Source organism: Bos indicus x Bos taurus, chromosome X (assembly GCF_003369695.1).
Source record: "Bos indicus x Bos taurus breed Angus x Brahman F1 hybrid chromosome X, Bos_hybrid_MaternalHap_v2.0, whole genome shotgun sequence".
In the NCBI taxonomy this organism is placed as follows: Eukaryota; Metazoa; Chordata; class Mammalia; order Artiodactyla; family Bovidae; genus Bos; species Bos indicus x Bos taurus.
In genome coordinates, this window is record NC_040105.1 from 86078454 (window position 1) to 86099378 (window position 20925).

A 20925-nucleotide genomic window follows, 5' to 3' on the forward strand; every position below is an offset into this window, starting at 1 on the left:
GATGAACCCTATTTGCCACTTGAGCCTGGGGAAAACATCTGCATATCAGGCAAGGTAACTAGTGCTACTGCCATCCAAGGGCCAGATAGGAGCCCACATCAAGCAAGGGATCTTTCGGTGTCCTATCTCTATCAGCTGTTGCCTTATCTCTTTCTCTGCAGAAAGGCCATCAAGGACATTGCTGAAATACCTCTGGCTCTTTCTAAATCATTTGCTGTCTCAGTTTCATAATGCATATTTCAGGATTAATTGCTAATGAATATATGCAGGACAATTTTCTGTTTCATTGCCCCAAAGCCCCACTCCCTGTGTGAATTTGATGACATGTGCTCATGTCAATCACAGTAGCTAAAAACAGCCATCTTGGCTCTAGAGGACTATTGTGGTTTGGAATAGTGCTCCATTAAGGCAGCCATCTGCTCAGAGCCAGTTTCATCATTCATGTTTAATGGTACACAGGATTTTTTAATGATTTAGATGATATTAATAGGTTCAGGTAGAATGAAGTAATTTAATGAGCCCACAGCATTCTTTTTTAATAGCATTAGTGGTTAACTCAGTGGTCTGGACAGATTTCAACTTCAGTAATCACACTCCACCTACCTAAATTCTTCCCAGAGTTTCAGCACTTCCCCTCTTTAGACTTCATGCCCCACTGGGCACCTTTTAAATTGCTCCACTGCTTCAGAGGGCAAGTGTGAGTGTGTGGAATGTGGCAATTCCTCTCTGTTGATGGAAAATACTATCATATTCAGGAAGTCCCATCACTGTGAGCTGGGAAGAAGTCTGCTGTGGGAAAAAATCACACCTGGATTCAGAGCTGCTACTCAGGAGAGCCCAGTGAATGACAACCGTTTTCAGAGTATGGCTTCTCCCACTTTCTGCAGCTCTTAACCACATGAGCAAGACAAGTGTGGGTTTTGGCCAAGCTCTGATGCCTTCCCATCTGTCTGTCCAGGCTTTTCCCCTGCTGGAGGAATAGCTGAATGGAAGGATGCAACTGAGTCACGCCCTGGATACACTGCTTTGGCTACTACATTCAGAGGACTTCCTTGATCCCTTTAACCCATGACACAATCCCCTGTTCCAAACCTCAAGCCTGTTGGAAGAAATCTTTTCAAGAATCAGAAAAAACTGCCTTAGGACCCAAACCAGTCTACCTCTTCATCCCAATAACTTAGTTATCACTATGATTTAAAATGACCCTTACTATGTTCCGAATATATGGACTATGCCTCTCAAATAGTTTCAACGGACCCACCCAGAGGGCTGGTAGAGGGCACGTGCTTTACATAAATGAACACTGACCTACACTTGCAGATTTCCATCCTGACAGATGATCACATTAGCTCGACAGAGGTTAGCAACAGAGGTTAGCTGTAAGATGCGCTAAGACAGGAGCACTGGGCAGTGTCTGCATTACGGGCCTCTGTGCTCACAAGTGCCCTGGTGTCCTTGAGCACCTACTCTCTCTCTAAAAGGACACAGCCAAGTCACAAGGGGCTGGTAATTTGTTCAGCCTTTAGTCTCCCTCCTTGCTGGAAGAACCTCTTTGCTTTTTAATCAGAATCTTAGCTGGCACCTCATTAAGTTACAAGTATGAGATTAAAAACAGTATTTCATTGTTTTAAAGTACAAATGTATACCAGTTACTCAGAAAGTTAATGAGAATGACGAGGCTGTTTGGGTGACTATAAAAATTTGTAATTGGGGTGACAGATGACAGAGTCTCAGCGCTCCATTGATTTCTGTATTGCTTTGGCTGTACAGCAGCAACAAGGTCTTGATTTGCAAACAGAAGAGGTAGTATCGTGTATAGTTTTATGAAAGTGAGTACACATTGGCCTAAATTCTAAAACCCTGGGGTAGTCACAGCCTTCTGAACCAGGCCTGACAAGGAAGGCCTGCAAGAAGTTTGGCATCTTGCCAGAGGTTTGAACATAATATGTCAACTTGATGGTTCCTGCTGACCCACTGGTGGTCTTCAATTGCCATTCTGAATGCAACACATTATAGATGTTTTAGTTAGGTGGGGTTTTTTTCAGTTTGTATTAGTGTTTCAATATTATACATTTAAAGACACTTTTTTTGAATCAAATGTTTATGGAAACTTCAATCAGTTCCAACAGAATGCCAGGTCCCGTGGGACAATCTGAAACCCACTGCTGCCATCCCAACATGCCCAGTTATTTTGAGAGCCTTTGGCAAAGCGTCATTTCATCTCCTTTTCCATTTTGGCCTTTTCCTCCCAAATGTCAGGCCCAACGTGATCCATCAATATTTACTGAGTGCCTGTCCCCCCAGAGGCAGGGCACTGTGCTTGGTTACAGAATAAAGATAGTATCATTTTGTAAGACAAATTAACAGTCCACTCTGAGCTAAGAGTTGTGAGCAGAATATAAGTGTGTTCCAGCTGGCAAAAGTCATTGACTGGGGCCCAGGTGATACTGGGCTGGCTTTATAGGGTTTCTCTAAATGGCTCCCACCTCACCGTGGCATTAGAGGAGAGTTGTGGCAGCCTTGTTGGGGAAATGGCATTTCTTTGGCCCTCCAATGTATCAGCAGTAGAGACCACCCAGAGCCCAGGCACTGTCAAGGTTCCTTGAGTGGAGGACATGCTTTGCTCTTACAGTGAGGCGGTCTTGCTCCCTAGCAGGAGTGCCAAGGTGGCTGGGCGAGAAATAAGAAACAGATCTGTGTACATGCAGAATGGCATTTGGTGTCTCAAAGTTTGTTTGTTAGTTTGTTTTACTGCAAAGCTGTTCTCTGGAAGGCATCAGAACCTTCCCATGACCAGGAGAGAGAGAACTAGGCTGTTTGCTCTGAGGCTGCCTTGCAGCCAGAAGAAAGTTCCCAGCATGTCAACTAATGGAAAAATCCATTCATGGGGCAGGAGGAGAGATAAGATAGTGAGGGAAACCCACCCAGAGAGGGAAATCAGAGTCACTTTCTGAATCACCCGCTACACAGAAAGGGCAGGAAGGCAGTATTAAATTTGGATATTGTAAAACAGGAAACACAACTGGTACACAATAGAATGTTTAAATCACATCTTAACTGACAGGAAGCTGCGGAGAGTCACAGCCATTGCCTGAACACCAGGCAGATTTGAAACTAGGAGTTGCTCTTCTCAGTTTACATCCAACTAGCATTTTCATCTCAATATTCTGGAATGATCCAAGGTTAGCATATGTGTTAATATGTGTAAATGGATTTGTGTGTCTCAGCATAGGAGACAGGGGTGGGCCAGACAGCTGGCTGGGCCAATCGGGATCCCCACTCCCACATAGCCTGGCAGAGCCAGAAAGGGGGTCTTGGATTGGAAAGAGTAGGAAATCCCCATCTTGTTGAAAGGACAGTACTAGTGTAACACAAACATTTCCCTAAACTTTCTCTACTTCAAACAGTCAAATGAATTCCAGGAACTCTGCATGGAGACACTGCCACCCTGCTGGCATAGGTGTCAGCAATGGCCCCTTTCCCAGAATTGTGGTCAGTGACATGGCTGTTTACCTTGCCCAGCCTATGTGGCCCATGGCACTCATGAATGATGGGGTTGAAAAGAGGAACCCTGGGTTAATCCAGTCATTCAGAAAGGCTGGGATTGCTCCTGCAGGGTACATGGTCCTCATTGGGCCCCTCTGTCCCCATTTTGGTTTGTACCACTCCAGTAGAATCTGTGGCCTTGAAGAAGGTCAAATAGAAATTGATAATGGTCAGCCCTGGGCTGGTAAAGTGCAGGCAACACATTTGCTCTTGGGAAGGTTATCCAGTGAGTCCCGCGAGCAGGGTGCACAGGGCACTTGAGAGTTTAAAAGAAATTTCGTTCTTTTCACATCCTTTTGTTGACTTTTTTTAATTAAAGTAAAATCCACAAAACACAATGAGCCACTTGAAAGTGTACAGTTCAGTGGTTTTAGTGTCTTTGCAATGTTGTACAACCACCGGCTCTCTCTGGTTTTACAATTTTTTCATCACTCCATAAACCACTCCATCTCTATTAAGAAGTCATTCCCCTTTTTCCCTTGGCCATCACCTAAGTAACCACTAATGTTCTGTCTCTCTGAATTTGCTTATACTGGACATATCATATAAGTGGAGTCATTCAACACATGACCTTTTGTCACTGACTTCTTTTACTTAGCATATTTTCAAAGTTCATTCAAGTTGCTGCATGTTTCAGTACTTCATTCCGTTCGATGGCTGAATACTATTTCATTGTATGTATAGACCACAGTTTGTTTATCCAGTGTCCACCAATGGACATTTGGGCTGTTTGAATCATTTGGCATTTACAAATAATGCTGCTACAAATGTGTGTCTTAAGTTTTCTGTGTGGACGCAGGTTTTCATTTCTCTAGGGTAGATACTTAAGGATAGAATTGCCGGATCATGTGGTAAATTCTATGTTTAACTTTTTGAGAAACAAACTATCCTCCATAGTGACTGTAGCATTTTACATTCCCACCAGTATGAAGGTTCCAGTTTCTCCACATCCTCACCAATACCTGTTATTATCTTTATGATAGCCATTCTAGTGTGTATGAAGGAGTATCTCATTTGTGGTTTTGACCTGCATTTCCTTAATGACCAGTGATGTTGAACACCTCTTCATGTGCTTATTGGTCATTCGTAGTCTTCACTGGAGAAATGTCTATTTGAGTCCTTCGCCCAATTTTTAGTTGTGTTGTCTTTCTGGTAAGTTTTGAGAGTTCGTTATATATCCAGGATATTAAACCCTTACAGATATATGATTTGAAAATATTTTCTCCCATTCTGTAGGTTTTTTTCACATTCTTAATAATGCCCTTTGATGGACAAAATTTTTAAATTCTTATTAAGTCTAATTTATCTAATTAATTATCTGTTGCTCTTGTTTTTGGTGAGAAATCTAAGAATCCATTGCCAAATCCTAGGTCATAAAAATTTAGCCCTGTTTTCTTCTATTAGTTTTAGCTCTTATATTTAGGTTGTTGGTCTATGTTGAGTTACTTTTCCTACATAGTGTACTGCCATGGTTGATTTTCTTATGTTGAACCACTCTCACATTCCTGGGGTAAATTCCACTTTGTCATGGTGTATGATCCTCTCAGAGAGTTATTGGATTTGGTTTGCTGGTATTTTGTGGAGGATTTTTTGTATCTGTATTATAAGGATACTGGTGTGTGATTTTCTTGTGATCTCTTTGTCTTGCTTTGGTATTAGGGTAATGCTGGCCTTATAGAATGTGTAAGGAAGTATTCCTTCCTCTTCTATGTTTTTTTAAAGAGTTTGAATAGGATTAATGTTTAAATTTTAAATGTTTGGTAGAATTCACCAATGAAGTTTGGGTTTTGGTGGGGAGGTTTTGGATTACTGATTCAGTCTCTTTACTTGTAGAACTGTTCATGTTTTATATTTCTTCTTGAGTCAGTTTTGGTAATTTCCATGTTTCTAGCAACTTTTCCATTTCATCAAGACTAATTTGTTGGCATACAACTGCTTATTGTATTTTCTTATAATCCTTTTAATTTTTGTAAGGTTGGTAGTAACATCTCTGCTTTGATTTCGAATTTTAGTTGTCTTTTTTTCTTAATGAGTCTAGCTAAAGATTTGTCAATTTCGTTGATTCTAAAAAAAGAATGGATATACATTTAAGCATAACTAGCTCATTTTGCTGTACTGCTGAAATACAACATTGTAAATCAACCATATTACAGTAAAATTAATAATAAAAAGTAAAAAGCATGTTGCAAGAAATATATGCAGAAATTTAAAAAATTGGGTACATTGCACTTCCATTTTCATTCATCCCAAAGCATTTTCTAATTTCCTTAGTGATTTCTTCTTTAGCCCATTGGTTATTGTAGTGTGTTGTTTGATTTCCACGTATTTGCAATATTATCAGTTTTCCTTCTGCTTTGGATTTCTAGCTTCATTCTATTTGGTCAGATAAGATACTTTCTATAATCCCAATCTTTTAAAATTTATTGATAATTGCTTTGTGGCCTAATATATCATCTATCCTGGAGAATGTTCCATGTACACTTGAGAAAAATGCATGTTCTGCTCTTGCTGGGTGGAGTATTCTGTATATGTCTCTTAGGTCTAATTGGTTTATAGTGCTGTTGAAGTCTTCTATTCTTTACAAATGTATTGTCTAAATTTTACCCATTATTTAAAGTGGAATACAGTAGTCTCCACCTATTATTGTAGAACTGTTTCTGTCAAATGGACAGTTCTGTCAATTTTCCTTCATATCTTATGGAGCTCTGTTGTTTGGTGTGTATGAATATACTTGTTATATCTTCTTGATGAATTGATCCTTTTATCAATAAAAGGATAACATTGTCTCTTATAAAAATTTTTCACTTAAAATTTCTTTTGCCTGGTATTTTGTAGCCACCTCCACTTTCTTTTGGTTATTATTTGCATTAAATATCTTTTTCCATCCTTTCACTTTAAATCTCTCTGGATTAAATTGAGTCTCCTGTAATCAGCATATAGTGGATGTCATTCAGTCACTAAGTCATGTCTGACTCTTTGTGACCCCATGGACTGCAGCATGCCAGGCTCCTCTGTCTTCCACTATCTCCCAGAGTTTGCTCAAATTCATGTCCATTGAGTGGGTGGAGCTTTCTAACCATCTCGTCCTCTGCAGCTCTGTTCTCCTATTGCTCTCAATCTTTCCGAGCATCAGTCATTTCCAGTGAGTTGGCTCATCAACTCATTGCCAGAACCCCCTGGACAGTATATAGTTAGATATGTCTTTTTAAGATTCATTTTGCCAAAAAAAAGGGAAAAAAATTCATTTTGCCAATTTCTGTCTTTTAATTGGTGAGTTTAACCCATTTACATTTAAAGTGATTACTGATAATGAAGAGCTTTTTCCCTGCCATTGTGCTATTTGTTTTCTACATGGCACATCTCTTTTTCCTCAGTTCCTCCAATACAGTTTTCATTTGTGTTTGATGGACTTTTTTCTAGTGTACCATGTTGATTCCCTCTTCATTTCCTTTTCTGTATCTTTTATTTTCTTAGTGGTTACCATGGGGATAGAGTTGACATTCTAAATTTATATAGCAATCTAGTTTGATAAACTTTCTTTTCCTTTTAAATAGACTATAATTTCAGAGCAGTTTTAGGTTCACAGCAAAGCAGAGCAAAAAGTACACTGAACTCCCCATATATTGCCTGCCCCACCTCCTCCACACACAGCCTCTCCTACTACCAATATCCCACACCACAGTGCTACATTTGTTGACTGATGAACCTATATTGATACCAAAGTCCAGAGTTTACATTAGGATTCACTCTTGATACTGTATATTCTGTAGGTTTTGACAAATATATCTACTATTATAGTATCATAGAGTAGATTCACTGTCCTAGAAATCTGGTGTTTCACATATTCATGCCTCCCCCCAACTCTTGGTAACCACTGACCTTGATCAGCCCCTTTTTAATAACTACAATAGTCAATTTTATGAAGTGCTTACTGTATAAAAAGGACCATATTATACACTTTTCAAACAGCCTTATGAATTGCCCATTTTACAGAATCTAGATCAAAGAAGTTACCAGTTATCCAAAGCCACCTAGCTACAAAGTGGCAGAGCCAGGATTCAAACTGAGTTTGTCAGAGTCGAGAGACAGCTTTTTATCATTCACCCTGCTGTCTTGAGGAAGATGAAGATGATGGTGAGAATGGTGGTGGCAGTCATGGCGGTAATGGTAGCAATAATGGCATCTAACATTTATGGAAGTAGTGCTTACAATGTGCCAGGCGCTGTGTCAAGTGTCTTATCCAATCTTCACACCTACTCTAGGAAATAGTTATTACTATTATTGCCATTTTACATATGAGCAAACTGAGGCTCAGGCTAAACAGCAATCTCCCTCAAATGCACAGAACCTACTAAGTACAGGCTAGCAACTATGACTGCAGAATTCATTTTGACTATCCACCATCTCTCTCTAGGTCTAAAGATGGCAAAAACATAGGACAAATTCTTTCCCTGAAAATTGGTTGGCTTGGGTTTTGAAGTTCAAAATCCAAGGACTTAGACTTGACGTCATTGGACTCCTTCTTTTCCAAGAACACATGAGGTCTGATAGCACTGCTGTCCTACGGGCAGGGCAGATTCTGCCTTTGGCTGTCCAGCCTTGATTATTGTCTTTCTTGTCAAAGGAGGACTACCCCCAGGCTTCTAGGTACACAACCAGGGCTCAGAAATAACCCCCTAATCGGCCTCATCAGCTTTGAAGGAGGCCACTGCAGGAGGGGCCTAAGTAGGCCACCACTTTAACCCAGTTACATGAGGGCAGCTGTAATCCGGGCTGATCATGTCTTGCTAAGCTCTCTCAGCGGGGTGGGGGAAATGTCCAAAAACTGCTTCCTGTGCCCAATTATCCCTGGATCTCACTGCAGACACTCCTTCCCTTTCTGGAAGAGCCTGGCCTCAAGACTACAAGGGCCAAGGTTAATTAGAGTGGCTGCCAGGACTGAGAGAAGGTTGGAGGCAATTTCCAACTGCAGTGAATGTCCATGGCTTAGGCTACCCTAGGTGCTGCCAAAGTGCTGCTTTTCCTTGAAAGGCCCATCACCTAACCCTTCTTCCACCTTGCTGGAGGAGCTGAGGAAGTCATTGTCTACCTCTATACGGGCCAGACAACTGCTTACGTCAACCCAGGGAGTTCAGGACAGGCTGCACTCCTTTCCCCTGCACACACCCCCCCAGCCCCTGCTCATCTCTGGCAATAAGCAGCCCCAGAGATCCCCAGGGAAGCAGGCTGAGCCGTCTGGCCAGGCTCTGGTTGGGAAATAAAGAAACCAGAGCTGTTGGGGGTGGCTGGCCTGGCTCCCTCCCTGTCAGTTGGTACAGTGGGCTTCCCTATGTAGGTGTACTCCATCTCCTTTCTCTTGCCCCATGAAACATCTGCCCCAAGAGAGAGCTCAACAAAGGGGGCTCCCTCAGATCAGGAAGCTGAAAGTTTGCCTGGCCTGGGTGGATGCTAGCAGGGAAGAAAGAGAGGATGGAGTGTCAGGAGGAGACTATATGCTAAAGTTTAGAAGTTTTTCCAAATGGCTTTTCTCTACCAGGAGGGTGACTCTCATGGAGAAGAGGAAGAAGAATGAAAAGTTAACAATGATGGCATTTCAGTGACTCTAAGATACTTCAGGTTGAAAGATGGCTGCTATTTTATGTACTATTGAAAAAGTTGCCAATTAAACTGTCATGCCACTGACTGTAAGGTGCATCCCAAATCTGGAGATATTAAAATTATATTTTTAGAAAGTGTCTTAGCGTCAATGAAATACAGAAAAAAAGTGCCTTAAAACTGAGGTTATCAGTCTCTTACACTCCCCACAGACCCCAACCACACAGGGCACTAGAAAGCACAGTGGGTGAGTATAGTCAAAAGCCCAAGCAACTCCTGCCCTCTGAGATCAAGCCTAGTAACCACACTGCCTGGAAACAGGACCCCCTGACACTGGACAGGACACTGCCGTTTATAAAGCCCTCTCACGCTCGTTTATCTCACCTGATGTCTCACCTGGAGTTCTGAGAGGTCTGACTTTGCCAAGGGGACCTGGGACCTAAGAGCAAATGGAGAGCCGGGACCGCAGCCCCCATCTGCTGAGCTCCACCACAAGACTCTTCCAATGACTACAGAATGACCACTACCTCAGGCAGGGTAGAAGACAGACTAGTGAGGGTGTAATGAAGTGACTTTTAAACCCTTTTTCCAATGAAACTACTTACAGAACCTCAGTGTACAAAGCAGAATAAACGTGGAGTTGTTTTGGGTGAAACAAGGGGAAAGGCTGGAACCTAACCCGCTCTGCCCCCACCCAGCCCTCATCCTGAGATGGCCCCTGACACAGCTCCCCAGAGTTCCTGAAACCCTAAGGAACAATCTCCGAGCCTCTGGGATTAAGGGGCTTCAACTCTCTTGGTAATATTCTTTTTCAAAGCTGGATTTAGACATTCTTCTTCATAACCTTTTGGCATGTCTTAAAATTTTCATTAAAAAATGGCACTGGTATAGATGGGCAGGTCAAAGAGCTGACTCACAACCCGGAAGCTTCAAGTCAGAACAAAACCAAACAAAAAGTTTGCTTTGAATTATGAGCTAGGCTGAGGCCTGGGTGTTGAGATTCTTTGTAAAGCTCCCTAGGTGATTCTAATATGAAGGAAAATTTACAAGCCCCTGTATCAGCAGCATCCTGTCAGCTCCAACACTCTGGAAATCTGAGGGTGTCCTGGACCACACAGGAAGGCCTCTAGGGGGCGGAATACTGGAGAGTCCTGGGTCTTCCTAAAAAACATATGGAGACTGGGGACTCCTGGTAACTAGGGAAGGAGCAGCTGAAGGGACAGTAAAGCAGGCAGCACCTCTTGCAGGCCCCTGGATGTCGAGGGAAGGGGGAGGGAAGGTGGCAGAGAGCAGGGAGAACTGGTGGCTGGAGCAGAGGTGCAGCTGGGGATGGGTCATTTGTCAGCCTGACATCTGTGGGTCTCTGTCCCTCCACTGGCCTTGGTAAACCAGGACAAGGGGAAACCTCATTGGGGGATCAGATTGTAACCATTCAAGCTGCTCCCTATGCCTCAGAGGTGACACATTCCATGGGCTGGTGGGGCTTTTGCCACATAAACACCAACTCTGCCTGTGTGCCCCAGGGAGTGGAAGGGGGACCCTGGAGGGGATGAACAGCTGCGGGGATGTGGAAAAGCAGTTGCTGCTTGGCCCACCTCCCAACCAGAGGTCTAGAGAAGGGTCAGGCAAAAGAGATATTGTCTCTGTTCTCTAGCCTCACAACACTGCCTCCTCAGCCTGAATCCCGGCTACCTGCAACCCCTAAAGAGGAGCAAGATGGGGACCTCCAGCTGGAGCTTGAGGTACCCAGGCCAAAGGCACACAGCCCCATGCAGGAGAACTCAAGAGATGGGCCATAGCTTGTGTGGCCAAGGTTTCTCACTCAGGTAACCATGGTGCCTCTCACCATTTTGCAAAACTCAGGGATAAGAGTGTGGTTCACAGAACACGTTCCAAGGACCAGGTCCTTGCCCTCAAGGAGCTCAACGTCTACAGAGGGACAGAGCCACCCTAATGAATTCCAAAATGGGGAGGCAAAGCGGTGTCCTGGTGTGAACACCAGGGGCTGCGGGAGCTGAGTGGAAGGGTAGCTCATGCATACTGGAGCTCACGGAAGACTGCGTGCAGGAGCCTACACTGGAGCTGAGTGAGACCTTTGGACAAGCAGGGAGATGGCGGTAGCTGAGAAAACAGAGCAAAGAACAAGGCAAAGAAGTGGGAAACCACAGGGCGTGACCAAGGGGAATTCAGTACGGCTGGAACAAGGGTCTGCTATGGATGGATCTTCATGGAACATGGAGGTGAGGAGATGAAGCCTAGGTGTTTACAAGGCCCCAGGGAAGTGATGCAGTCAGATCTCCACTGCAAACTGTGGCCTGCAGTAGAGTGTACAAACTGGAACAGAGACCTTCGGCAGATGCATGAGAGAGGTTGCTGTGGACTGTCATCTTTCTGAAATGGAAGACACACAGAAGGACCACAGGACCACCTTCTCTCACCGCCCTCTGGCAGCCTCTGCCCCTGGGCCAGCCCTGGCCTGGCCCTGTGCGGCACCATCTTGTTTACTTGTAGGCCTTGCAGCTCTGCTCTGCGGCTCGCCAGGGTCAGGTAGGTCTGCTGGCAGCAGAAGAAAAGATGGGCCTGACTCCCCTGCCTCAGCACTCACGCGGTCCACCTTCTGTAGCACTGCCTGGTTCTCCTCCTGTTCCTCTCAGACCTGGAGCCCCCTGCTGAGGGTCTGCCCAGTCATCCCAGCACCCCAGATGGGCAGCAGAGCCCGGGGTCAGGGTGCCGAGCACCTAAGCTCTGGAGCCTCACAAAACCAACTCCTAGGCCAGCTCCTCCATTGGTTAGCTCTGAGTCCCAGTTTTCTCAGTGTCTGCCTATACCATAGGGACAGCACGAGCAGTCCACTCACTGTGCTTTTGAGGGGATCACATCCTGGAAGGCATGTGGAGGGACTTAGTGCCCTGCGTGTCACACAGGTGCAGCTATAGTTTTACTGACAGAGAACCTGGGGTCGCAAGCAAATGAGTGACTTGCCCAAGCTTGTGGTTTTGTGGTCCAGGATGGCAGGGCCCATCCACTCTGAAGGCCAAGGCTTCTGACTCCTGGCCAATGAAGGAAGCCCACTTGCACTGGAGGCCCCTGTGGCTAGCTGTGTCCCCTGTAGAAGCAGCAGCACCAGCAAAAGTCTGAGTACAGTGTCTCTCTGGTGTGAAGGTGGGCATAGCTAATCATAGTCACTACGGGGTTCAGTCGGGAGCCCTAGAAAGCCAGGTCCAACTGTTCCCCAGGAGCAGATTACCTCCACATGGCACGGTCTGACTTGTGTCAGCCTTGGCCCTGTGCTGAACAGAGCTGGCCCCCGAGAAACTTGGGATGAGGGAGCCTGATCGCATCTGGTTTTAGAGCTGCCTCCTGTAGTTCAGTCCTCTAGCGCACGTGGGGTCCCTTGAGGCCAGGGTCCCTCGAGGCCAGCAGATATCCCCAGCCAACAAGCCCTGTGAAGAGCATGAGGCCTGTTGGGTCTCAGCAGGCAGTGGGGGGGCTTCAAGGCCATATGACTGGAGCCATGTGACTCTGGGGGCAGAGCTGTGCTGAGCAAGCCCACTGCCCCATGGTGGTCCTCCACAGCCTGGATGGCCAATGGCCCCTTCTGTCTACTTTTCAAAGCAGGAGCCCTTCCTTCTGAGAGGCTTCTGGGAAGCAAGGCCAAGACTCATAGGTTCTCACAAATCTTTTAATAACAGTAAATGAAGGAAACATTTAACAGTAAGTGCCATGGTGAGGGTTCCTTTTCATTCAGGGATCAACAACAGAAACACCTCAATCTAACATTCAGAGTGCGAAGTACACAAATTAATTAATAATCATTTATTTCCAAAGGTGACTGCAGAAACCATTTTGGTACAATCAAAAGGGTTTTACAAAACAGAGAAAACATTACAAAATGTCCCAAGAGGTGAGCAAACTGGCAGGGGCACAGAGCACCCAAGAAGCGGCCTGGCGAAAGTACTCATCTACTCATCTTGCAGCTGGTTAGGGGACTCACAAAAACTGGTTCTCCAAGGGAGTCACTGTGGGGGCAAGCGCCAGGGAGGGGGTCTGCCCAGGACACAGCAGTCTCCCCTTGAGAATGAGGAAGGGCCGTGGTGGGGGTGGGGGCGGCAACAGAGGCAGCGCCAATTTCCTGGCAGAAAGAATTACAAGTTGAACTATCTTATTCTCTCTACCACAATAACACCAACAGAAATGAAGAATTCTTCCAAATGTAATACAAAGCTGACACCAAAGGAAAGCAGGTTTCCAAAACAATAGTTTGGCTTGAAATGACTTTTTTGTTTTGTGTTTTTCTTGCCATGAGTAGCTAACCAGTGTAGAAAATGTCACGAGAGCAACAATAAGCGACTAGGTTTTCCTGAGCACAAGGGACTCACTGTATGCACAGAAGAGGAAGGCTCATTCCCACTTACAGACCCTCCCCACCCTCAGAGGGCAGGGCAGCCTGTGCAGTGAGGACGCCCCTCCTCATAGTCCGGGGCTTTGCTCCCGATGCCCTCCCTGAGGCCTGCTCCCCATTTACCAAAACCAGCACTGGCATCCTGTCTTACAGTGGCCATACCGGCCCTTCTTCTCCCCTTGCCCACCTCCCTATCTCCCCTTCAGATGACCAACATCTACAAATCCAAGGAATTCTTTTTTGGGCAAGGTATGTGTGGGGGGGTGAGCGGTCTTCCACTAGCCCCCCAACACCAGCGCTGTGCTGACAACCTGCTTTCTGTGTGCAGCTGTGTCTGCCCCACAAAACAGTGCGCTGAAGTATCAACCACCACCAACTGCAAAACCCTGAGGGAGGCTGCAGTCGAAGGGATGATCTGAGAGCTGGGCTTGAGGTACCAGATGGGAAAGGGCCCCGAACTCCCCACCCCCACATCATGGCCACCCTGCCCACAGCTTCCGAGAATGCTGAGAAGTCAGTCCCGAGAGAGAGAGAAGGCTGAGTGGGGGAAACTGAGTCTATAACTTCCTCACAAGCTGACAGAGGAACACATCACTGGGCCTCCAGAAAGAAGATAGACCAAATCATCTTTGGTGTGCAAAACCAAATAGAAGGGATGGAGGGTGGGGTGGGGGCTACAAGCAGGTGGGACCAGCTCTCTGTTATGTGGAGCTGATGCCGTAAGTTGGCCAGCTGAACAGACTGTTCTCATTGGCCCAGATCCTCAGCCGAGGCTACCTAGGGGCTGGAGGGAATTCTCCTTTTCCCTTGCTAGGGCTGTTGTAAAAGAAAGTGTCCACTTCTACAAACACCCTCCCAGACACACATGGAGCTCCCACACACTGGCAAATGGCATATGGAAACTTGGCCAGGCTGGCTGGGGAAGCTCCTTGGCACTGACAGCAGGGCCCCAGGGAGGCGCAGGAAAGCCTGGCCCCATGGTGGTGGGGGCCACCCTCCAAGGCAGGCCACTGAGGGTCGGGCCAGGTCACCTCTCCACGTCGGCCTGGCCCAAGGGAAGAGTCAGGTACAGCCCAGTTCAGATGCCTGCTGCTCCCCAGCACCTCACAGGCCGTGGCTCCCTGTGGACCCAGTGGACAGGGCTTGCTCTCTGTCCCCTCCCCCCCCCGTGTTTCTGAGCCCACCTGGCCCCCAGAAGCAGTGCACCCCCCTTCCCCGGACAGGTGCACCTGCTGCCGGCCTGGCCAAGCCAGGCACATGGCTTACGCTTTCTTCTTTCCTGCCAAGCAGCAGCGAAGTGCCAGCCAGCCAGGGGCAATGAGCCACAGCCAGGGCAAAGACAAGCTTTCAGAGGCAGGCCAATGTGAGGAAAGCATGAGCTGACTGGCACCCTGCACCAGGCCCGAGATAGGGAGGAAGAGAGCGCTCTGCCACTGTGCCCTTGGTGGCACAGCGTCTGTGCCACCCAGGCTGCTGGCCCCCAGCTGAGGCAGAGATTCCAGCATGGCACAGGACAGACCTCCAGGGGCTCCTCCTATGACCTCACTCTAACCTTTTATTTTGTAAATAGGCCAAGGGAGCACCGAGGCCTGGCCTCCTTGGCCACGCCCATGCACAGCCAGTAGGCGGGGTGAAACCAGCCACTCAAGAGGTACCTCTTCTGGTGGCAACCCAGAGCATACCGCCCTCCTGCAACCCCACACCCTGGGAACTGATGGCATCAATGCCAGCGTCCCTCTGCAAAGAGATGGGCCCTTCCATGGACACTTCCCTGGGCCTCACCCTGCTGGAAGAGACTCTCTTCCATTCTGCTGCCTCCAGTAAGTCCACTTGCTAAAATAATGACTAGTGAGTCACTGAACGGAGAAGGCAATGGCACCCCACTCCAGTACTCTTGCCTGGAAAATCCCATGGATGGAGGAGCCTGGTAGGCTGCAGTCCATGGGGTTGCTAAGGGTCAGACACGACTGAGCGACTTCACTTTCACTTTTCACTTTCATGCATTGGAGAAGGAAATGGCAACCCACTCCAGTGTTCTTGCCTGGAGAATCCCAGGGACAGGGGAGCCTGGTGGGCTTCCATCTATGGGGTTGCACAGAGTCAGACACGACTGAAGCGACTTAGCAGCAGCAGCAGCAGCAGCAGCAGACTCACTGAAACTCAATCTAGGTCTAAAACAGTAACACCTGGAATACTGAAGGAGCCCAGGCCAAGTGGGTTGCCTAGACTGGGAGACAGGGTTGGGGAGGAGGCAATCAGAGAAGGTCACAGAACTAGCTTTTCTGTTATTAAGTAATCTCTTCTTAGTAAGTGCCGACAAAGAGTCAGCAAATGCTACCACCTCCCTTCTTGAGGTCCACGTATGACTGCGGCTATCCTGCAGCCAAAGGTCTTCCTTTCTGAGCACTTGAACCTCCAACCAAGGGGACCTGATTTTTTGGTACCTGCCTTTCAATCTAGACATGTGCTGTAGGGGTGGGGAGCCTCACACAATTCAGCTCTGATGCTGGCTGCAGTGATGACATCTAGTCCTAGGAAAGCCATGCTGCGGGACCTGTATCCTCCCAAACCTAGGATGCTCATATATCCTGTAAAACCATGAAATGGACAGACAGGTGTCCTCCAGAGACAGGTCCTAATGCAAGGATTCTCTGAAGTCAAACATCCCAAAACAAATAAAGAAACAAAACCCCAAAAGCCAAAAAAGCCCAACTCTAGCTCATCTTTCCCTGAAGCTGCCTTTAAAGAGAGAGAGAGCATTTAAGAGGCACTCAAAATTAAAATGTCATCTGTTATCAACATTAAAAGTAAGCCTATGATTCAAATCACAGTTTTCTCAAGTTGCCACTTCTGTTGATTAATGTCTATGCTCACTTCTGACACAGATATGGGTCAGTTCTCAGCTCTCAAGTAGAATCTCCCCAAGGTCCCAAACTAGTATTAGCTGTGGATATTTTGACCTAGTTCCCTTTGGATTTGCTGTTGGAACAGCACTCATGGGCCTCAGTGGAATCTAGCCCCTCAGATGGTAGCACCCCTAAACCCCACCTCTGGCAGTATCTGGAGGGAGTGACTGGTTGGCTGCTTGCTTTGAGTCATGGGACACCAGTGGGAAGAATCTGGCCAGTTCTATTTTGGCCATGAGCTGGGAAACCCCTGGGCTCTTGGCTTGCCGCTGGTGTAGAAACAAGGCCTCAGTCCCCTTATGGCGGGGGCTGTGCTGGAGACAAGAGGGGACTCCAGCGGAAGCCTGGAGATCCCTGGCAGTGGAGAAATCAAACACAACCGCATCTCATCACTTTGATACCAAAAGAACTACTGCTTGTTGTTCCCTTTCGCCTCAACCAGCTGTTGTTAAAGCACCAACAAGCAGAGTGAAAGCCACTGACTACTGTCTCACCACATAAGGCCACAAGGAACAGGGAGAGAGAGCCCTCAGCACTACACCCCAGGCTCCAGGAGCCATCCTGGGGGAAGAGGTGGGGAAGGAAACATGTTGGAAGAAAGGGGCAGAGAAGAGGGAAAAAGAAATACACTGAACGAGCTACTGCCCTCTCCCATGATTTCACCAAGAACTGGGTGTCCTCCAAGTCAAGTCAGGACTTGTTTCCTCAAGGGGAGAAAAAAACAAAACAAAACCCCAAACCAAACAAACAAACAAACAAACAAAAAAAACACAAGCACCTTCAGTCTATTTTCTTGGCTGGAAGCCGGAGCAAATCCAGCAGATATTTACACAAGGGCCCAGCCATGTATGAGAACAGGATGACCAGCTTCCCGTGGGTCATGGTCATGAGAGTCTGGTGTCCCGAGGCCCAGATGCGGTACCAGGGGCCGTAGAATGGGTCTGAGATGGCCGGACACAGCATGTTGTTCAAATTCACTTCGGTGACCTGCAGGGACAAGGGAGGTAGAGTGAGCGTTCACCATCCTGAGGCTTTCTCTGGCTTCTGCCAGTTCAGCCGTGTCTACCTAAGGGGGACTAGACAAGGAGGGATTGACAAATCCCCACCTGTTCATAGTGGGATCTTTCTTCCCTAAGTTTGGGTCATGGCTAGAGCCCTTTGGAGGTGATGGAGGAGGCCATCCAGGGGAAAAGCTGGTCTTGACTTTGGGTTGGGCCCAGAGTCCGTTGACGTTCCTAAGTATTTACTATGTGCCTAGACCCAGACAGGTATTGTGGGATAAGAGAGCCATCAACTACATGGTCCCTGCCTCTGCATAACTAGGAACCAATCAAATTGGGATGATCGGTCTACCACAGCTGACCTCAAACCATACGGTGCTCACTGGCTTTGGTCCACCATAAGATCTGAGGTGTGTACAGAACGGGGGCGGCAGAGTCCTCAGATAAGACCTGATGAGGGAAGTCATACCATTTTGAATGAACTCATGAAGAATGGATGGAAGTAATGATGAGGAATGGAGTGAACAAAGCCTTCCATGTAGGAGGCATAGCCTGAGTGAGGTCTGGAGGTGAGACTGAGCATGGTATGTGTGGTGACATGGAGACACTGACTCCTGTGGAATCAAGGAGTCACAGTGGAGACAGGTGTGAAGGTAAGGGCGTGATGGTCATACTGCTTCCTTCTGAGAGCACAGGAAGCAACCGTGCTACTGGCAAGGAGCTCCAACTACCCCCAGGCCAACCGGAACAGAGCGACACACCAGGGTGGGGAAGAGAAGATGACTGCGTCGACCAAGGCGCTGGTGACATCGGTTGCGTGCCCTAGTCCAGCCAGGCCCCGCAAGGCTCCACACGGCCAACGGTACATTTAATGCTGCTCGCACACAAAACCGGATATGCCACTCCTGCCCCAAGGACGGCCACGACAGCTGCCTTCCAAAGTCCTTCAAGCCCATTCTCCTTAAAAACAAGTCTTCACCACCTCTCAAGAGAGGTGGAGGGTTTGTGCCCATTTCACAGATGGGTGGAGAACACGCTGCCCTGAAGGATAACGTGACTCACCCAGAGCAGTGGCAGAACCAGAACATGAACTTGGGTCTCCCTACCCAAGCCCCAGCCTACTGCTACTCACTTTGCCACCAATAGATACACCACCCGGGCACCAAGCAATCCTGGGCTCTGGATAACTCAACTACTGAGTCCAGCTATCAGCCACACTCCAGGTAGGTCTGAACATCCCAGAAGGCTACGGGGGTCAGCCGACACCACACTTCCACTGGCCACGCAGCTTTGGGCCTGATGGTAGGCCTAGAATGGACCCAAGGTCAGAAGCCTCCCCCAAGGCCAGGGTCAGGGCCCTGCCTCCCACACAGGCCACAGCAAACCACTGCCCAGTGCAGCTCACTATTTCCGACCCAAGTGGCCTTGAGTGAAGGGCCTCCTTGCCTCTCCAGGGATGAAAGAAAGTCATTACTGAAGGATTCAGAAAGCTCTTTGGAGAGGCCAAAGCTGTGGATTGTAAATCAGCAACCCAGACACAACAATCTGACAGTGTGGCCTTTGGCATCTTGTATTTTCAAAACAAAACGATATACCAGCGCCAACCAGGATTATCAAGATTTATGAAGAACTCCAAACAGAAGGGATAGAATGGGATAGAACCAAGCTTACCAGGCCCAGGATCTGCAAGATGCTGAAGTGGTAGAAGAACATGAGGCCAGTTGAGAGAAGGGCCCACCGGAAACTGCTGAGGGGCTCCGGGGTGTAAGCACCTGGAGAAAAGGGGACATGGTGAGACAGCAGGGGTGGGGACCCTTCTCCCTCACCCCCCAAGGGTGCAGGTGCTGAGGCCATAGCCGCCATCTGCTGTTTTACCCACTTCCGCTGCCTGTGACAGCTGCTCAATAGACAGCCCCACTGATTAGCTGGGTGAATCTTATCACCTCTTCCCAACCTCTGTTCTGCCACGTAATGCTGGGGCCATTCTAGAGAGGATTTTTTTTTAACTTCTGTTATAATAGTAACAAAGTTGGCCCTTTGTATCTACAGATTCCACATCCCCAGGTTCCACCAACTGGACTGGTCCATGGTTGATCTTGCAGGTTCCACAACTGCAGATGCAGACAGCCAAGTGTGTTACACCATTTTATGTGAGGTGCTTGAGCATCCTTGCATTTTCGTATCTGCAGGGGTCCTGGAACCAGTTCCCCTCGGATACTGAGGGACAACTGCACATGCTCACTAAAGGAAATTTCGAAAATGTTAAAAAGGTAGAAATGGGATGGAGGAAAAGAATACACCCCCAACACTCTACTAGCTGAATGTGACCACTGCTAGAATCTGGTGTGTCTCCTTTGTTCTTTTTGCCTTGAGAGTTTCTTTTCTTTCTTCTTCTGATTACTGATTGGAATTTTACTGTATACATAATTGCACAGCCTTCATTTTCACCTTTATTCTAATCAGTCCTTCATGTTTCTACAGAGAATCATCATTGAGGAAGTGTGGCATGGTGGCTGAGCATGCTAACTTTGATGTCACACAGATTTGGTTTCAAACCTGGATGCTACCACTTACTGCCTGCTTGACCCAGGAAATGTTCTTTAAACTCCGTGTTCCTCACTTTACTTGTCTGTAAAATGGGGCTACTTCCGAGAGTAGTTGTGAGGAGTAAAGGAAAGAATATGTTAAGAGCTCTCAGTATGGAATCTGGTGCAATGAAAGTGTTCAGTGTGTGTCAGGTACCGTTATTATCGCATTGTTGTTATTATCATTCAGTTCAGCTCAGTTCAGCTCAGTCACTCAGTCGTGTCCGACTCTTTGCGACCCCATGAATCGCAGCACGCCAGGCCTCCCTGTCCATCACCAACTCCCGGAGTTCACCCAGACTCACGTCCATCAAGCCAGTGATGCCATCCAGCCATCTCATCCTCTGTCATCCCCTTCTCCTCCTGCCCCCAATCCCTCCCAGCGTCAGAGTCTTTTCCAATGAGTCAACTCTTCACATGAGGTGGCCAAAGTACTGGAGTTTCAGCTTTAGCATCATTCCTTCCAAAGAAATCCCAGGGCTGATCTCCTTCAGAATGGACTGGTTGGATCTCCTTGCAGTCCAAGGGACTCTCAAGAGCCTTCTCCCAACACCACAGTTCAAAAGCATCAATTCTTCAGTGCTCAGCCTTCCTCACAGTCCAACTTTCACATCCATACATGACCACAGGAAAAACTATAGCCTTGACTAGACGGACCTTTGTTGGCAAAGTAATGTCTCTGCTTTTGAATATGCTCTCTAGGTTGGTCATAACTTTCCTTCCAAGGAGTAAGCGTCTTTTAATTTCATGGCTGCCGTCACCATCTGCAGTGATTTTGGAGCCCCCAAAAATAAAGTCTGACACTGTTTCCCCATCTATTTCCCATGAAGTGATGGGACCAGATGCCATGATCTTCGTTTTCTGAATGTTGAGCTTTAAGCCAACTTTTT

General features: G+C 47.3%; 1 protein-coding gene across 7 annotated transcripts in view; it reads right to left on the bottom strand.

Moving 5' to 3' along the window:
* Positions 1 to 12805: 12805 nt before the first annotated feature.
* Positions 12806 to 20925, bottom strand: part of TMEM164 (transmembrane protein 164) — a 179014-nt gene continuing 170894 nt past the window's right edge. For all 7 annotated transcript variants that reach the window (XM_027534776.1, XM_027534781.1, XM_027534773.1 and 4 more), the window contains 2 exons: positions 19122 to 19222; positions 12806 to 17436 (listed from right to left, as the gene is read on the bottom strand). In XM_027534776.1, the coding sequence (XP_027390577.1) occupies positions 17230 to 17436; positions 19122 to 19222 (308 nt within the window). In that variant the 3' untranslated portion in view covers positions 12806 to 17229. The remainder of the gene's footprint in view (positions 17437 to 19121; positions 19223 to 20925) is intronic.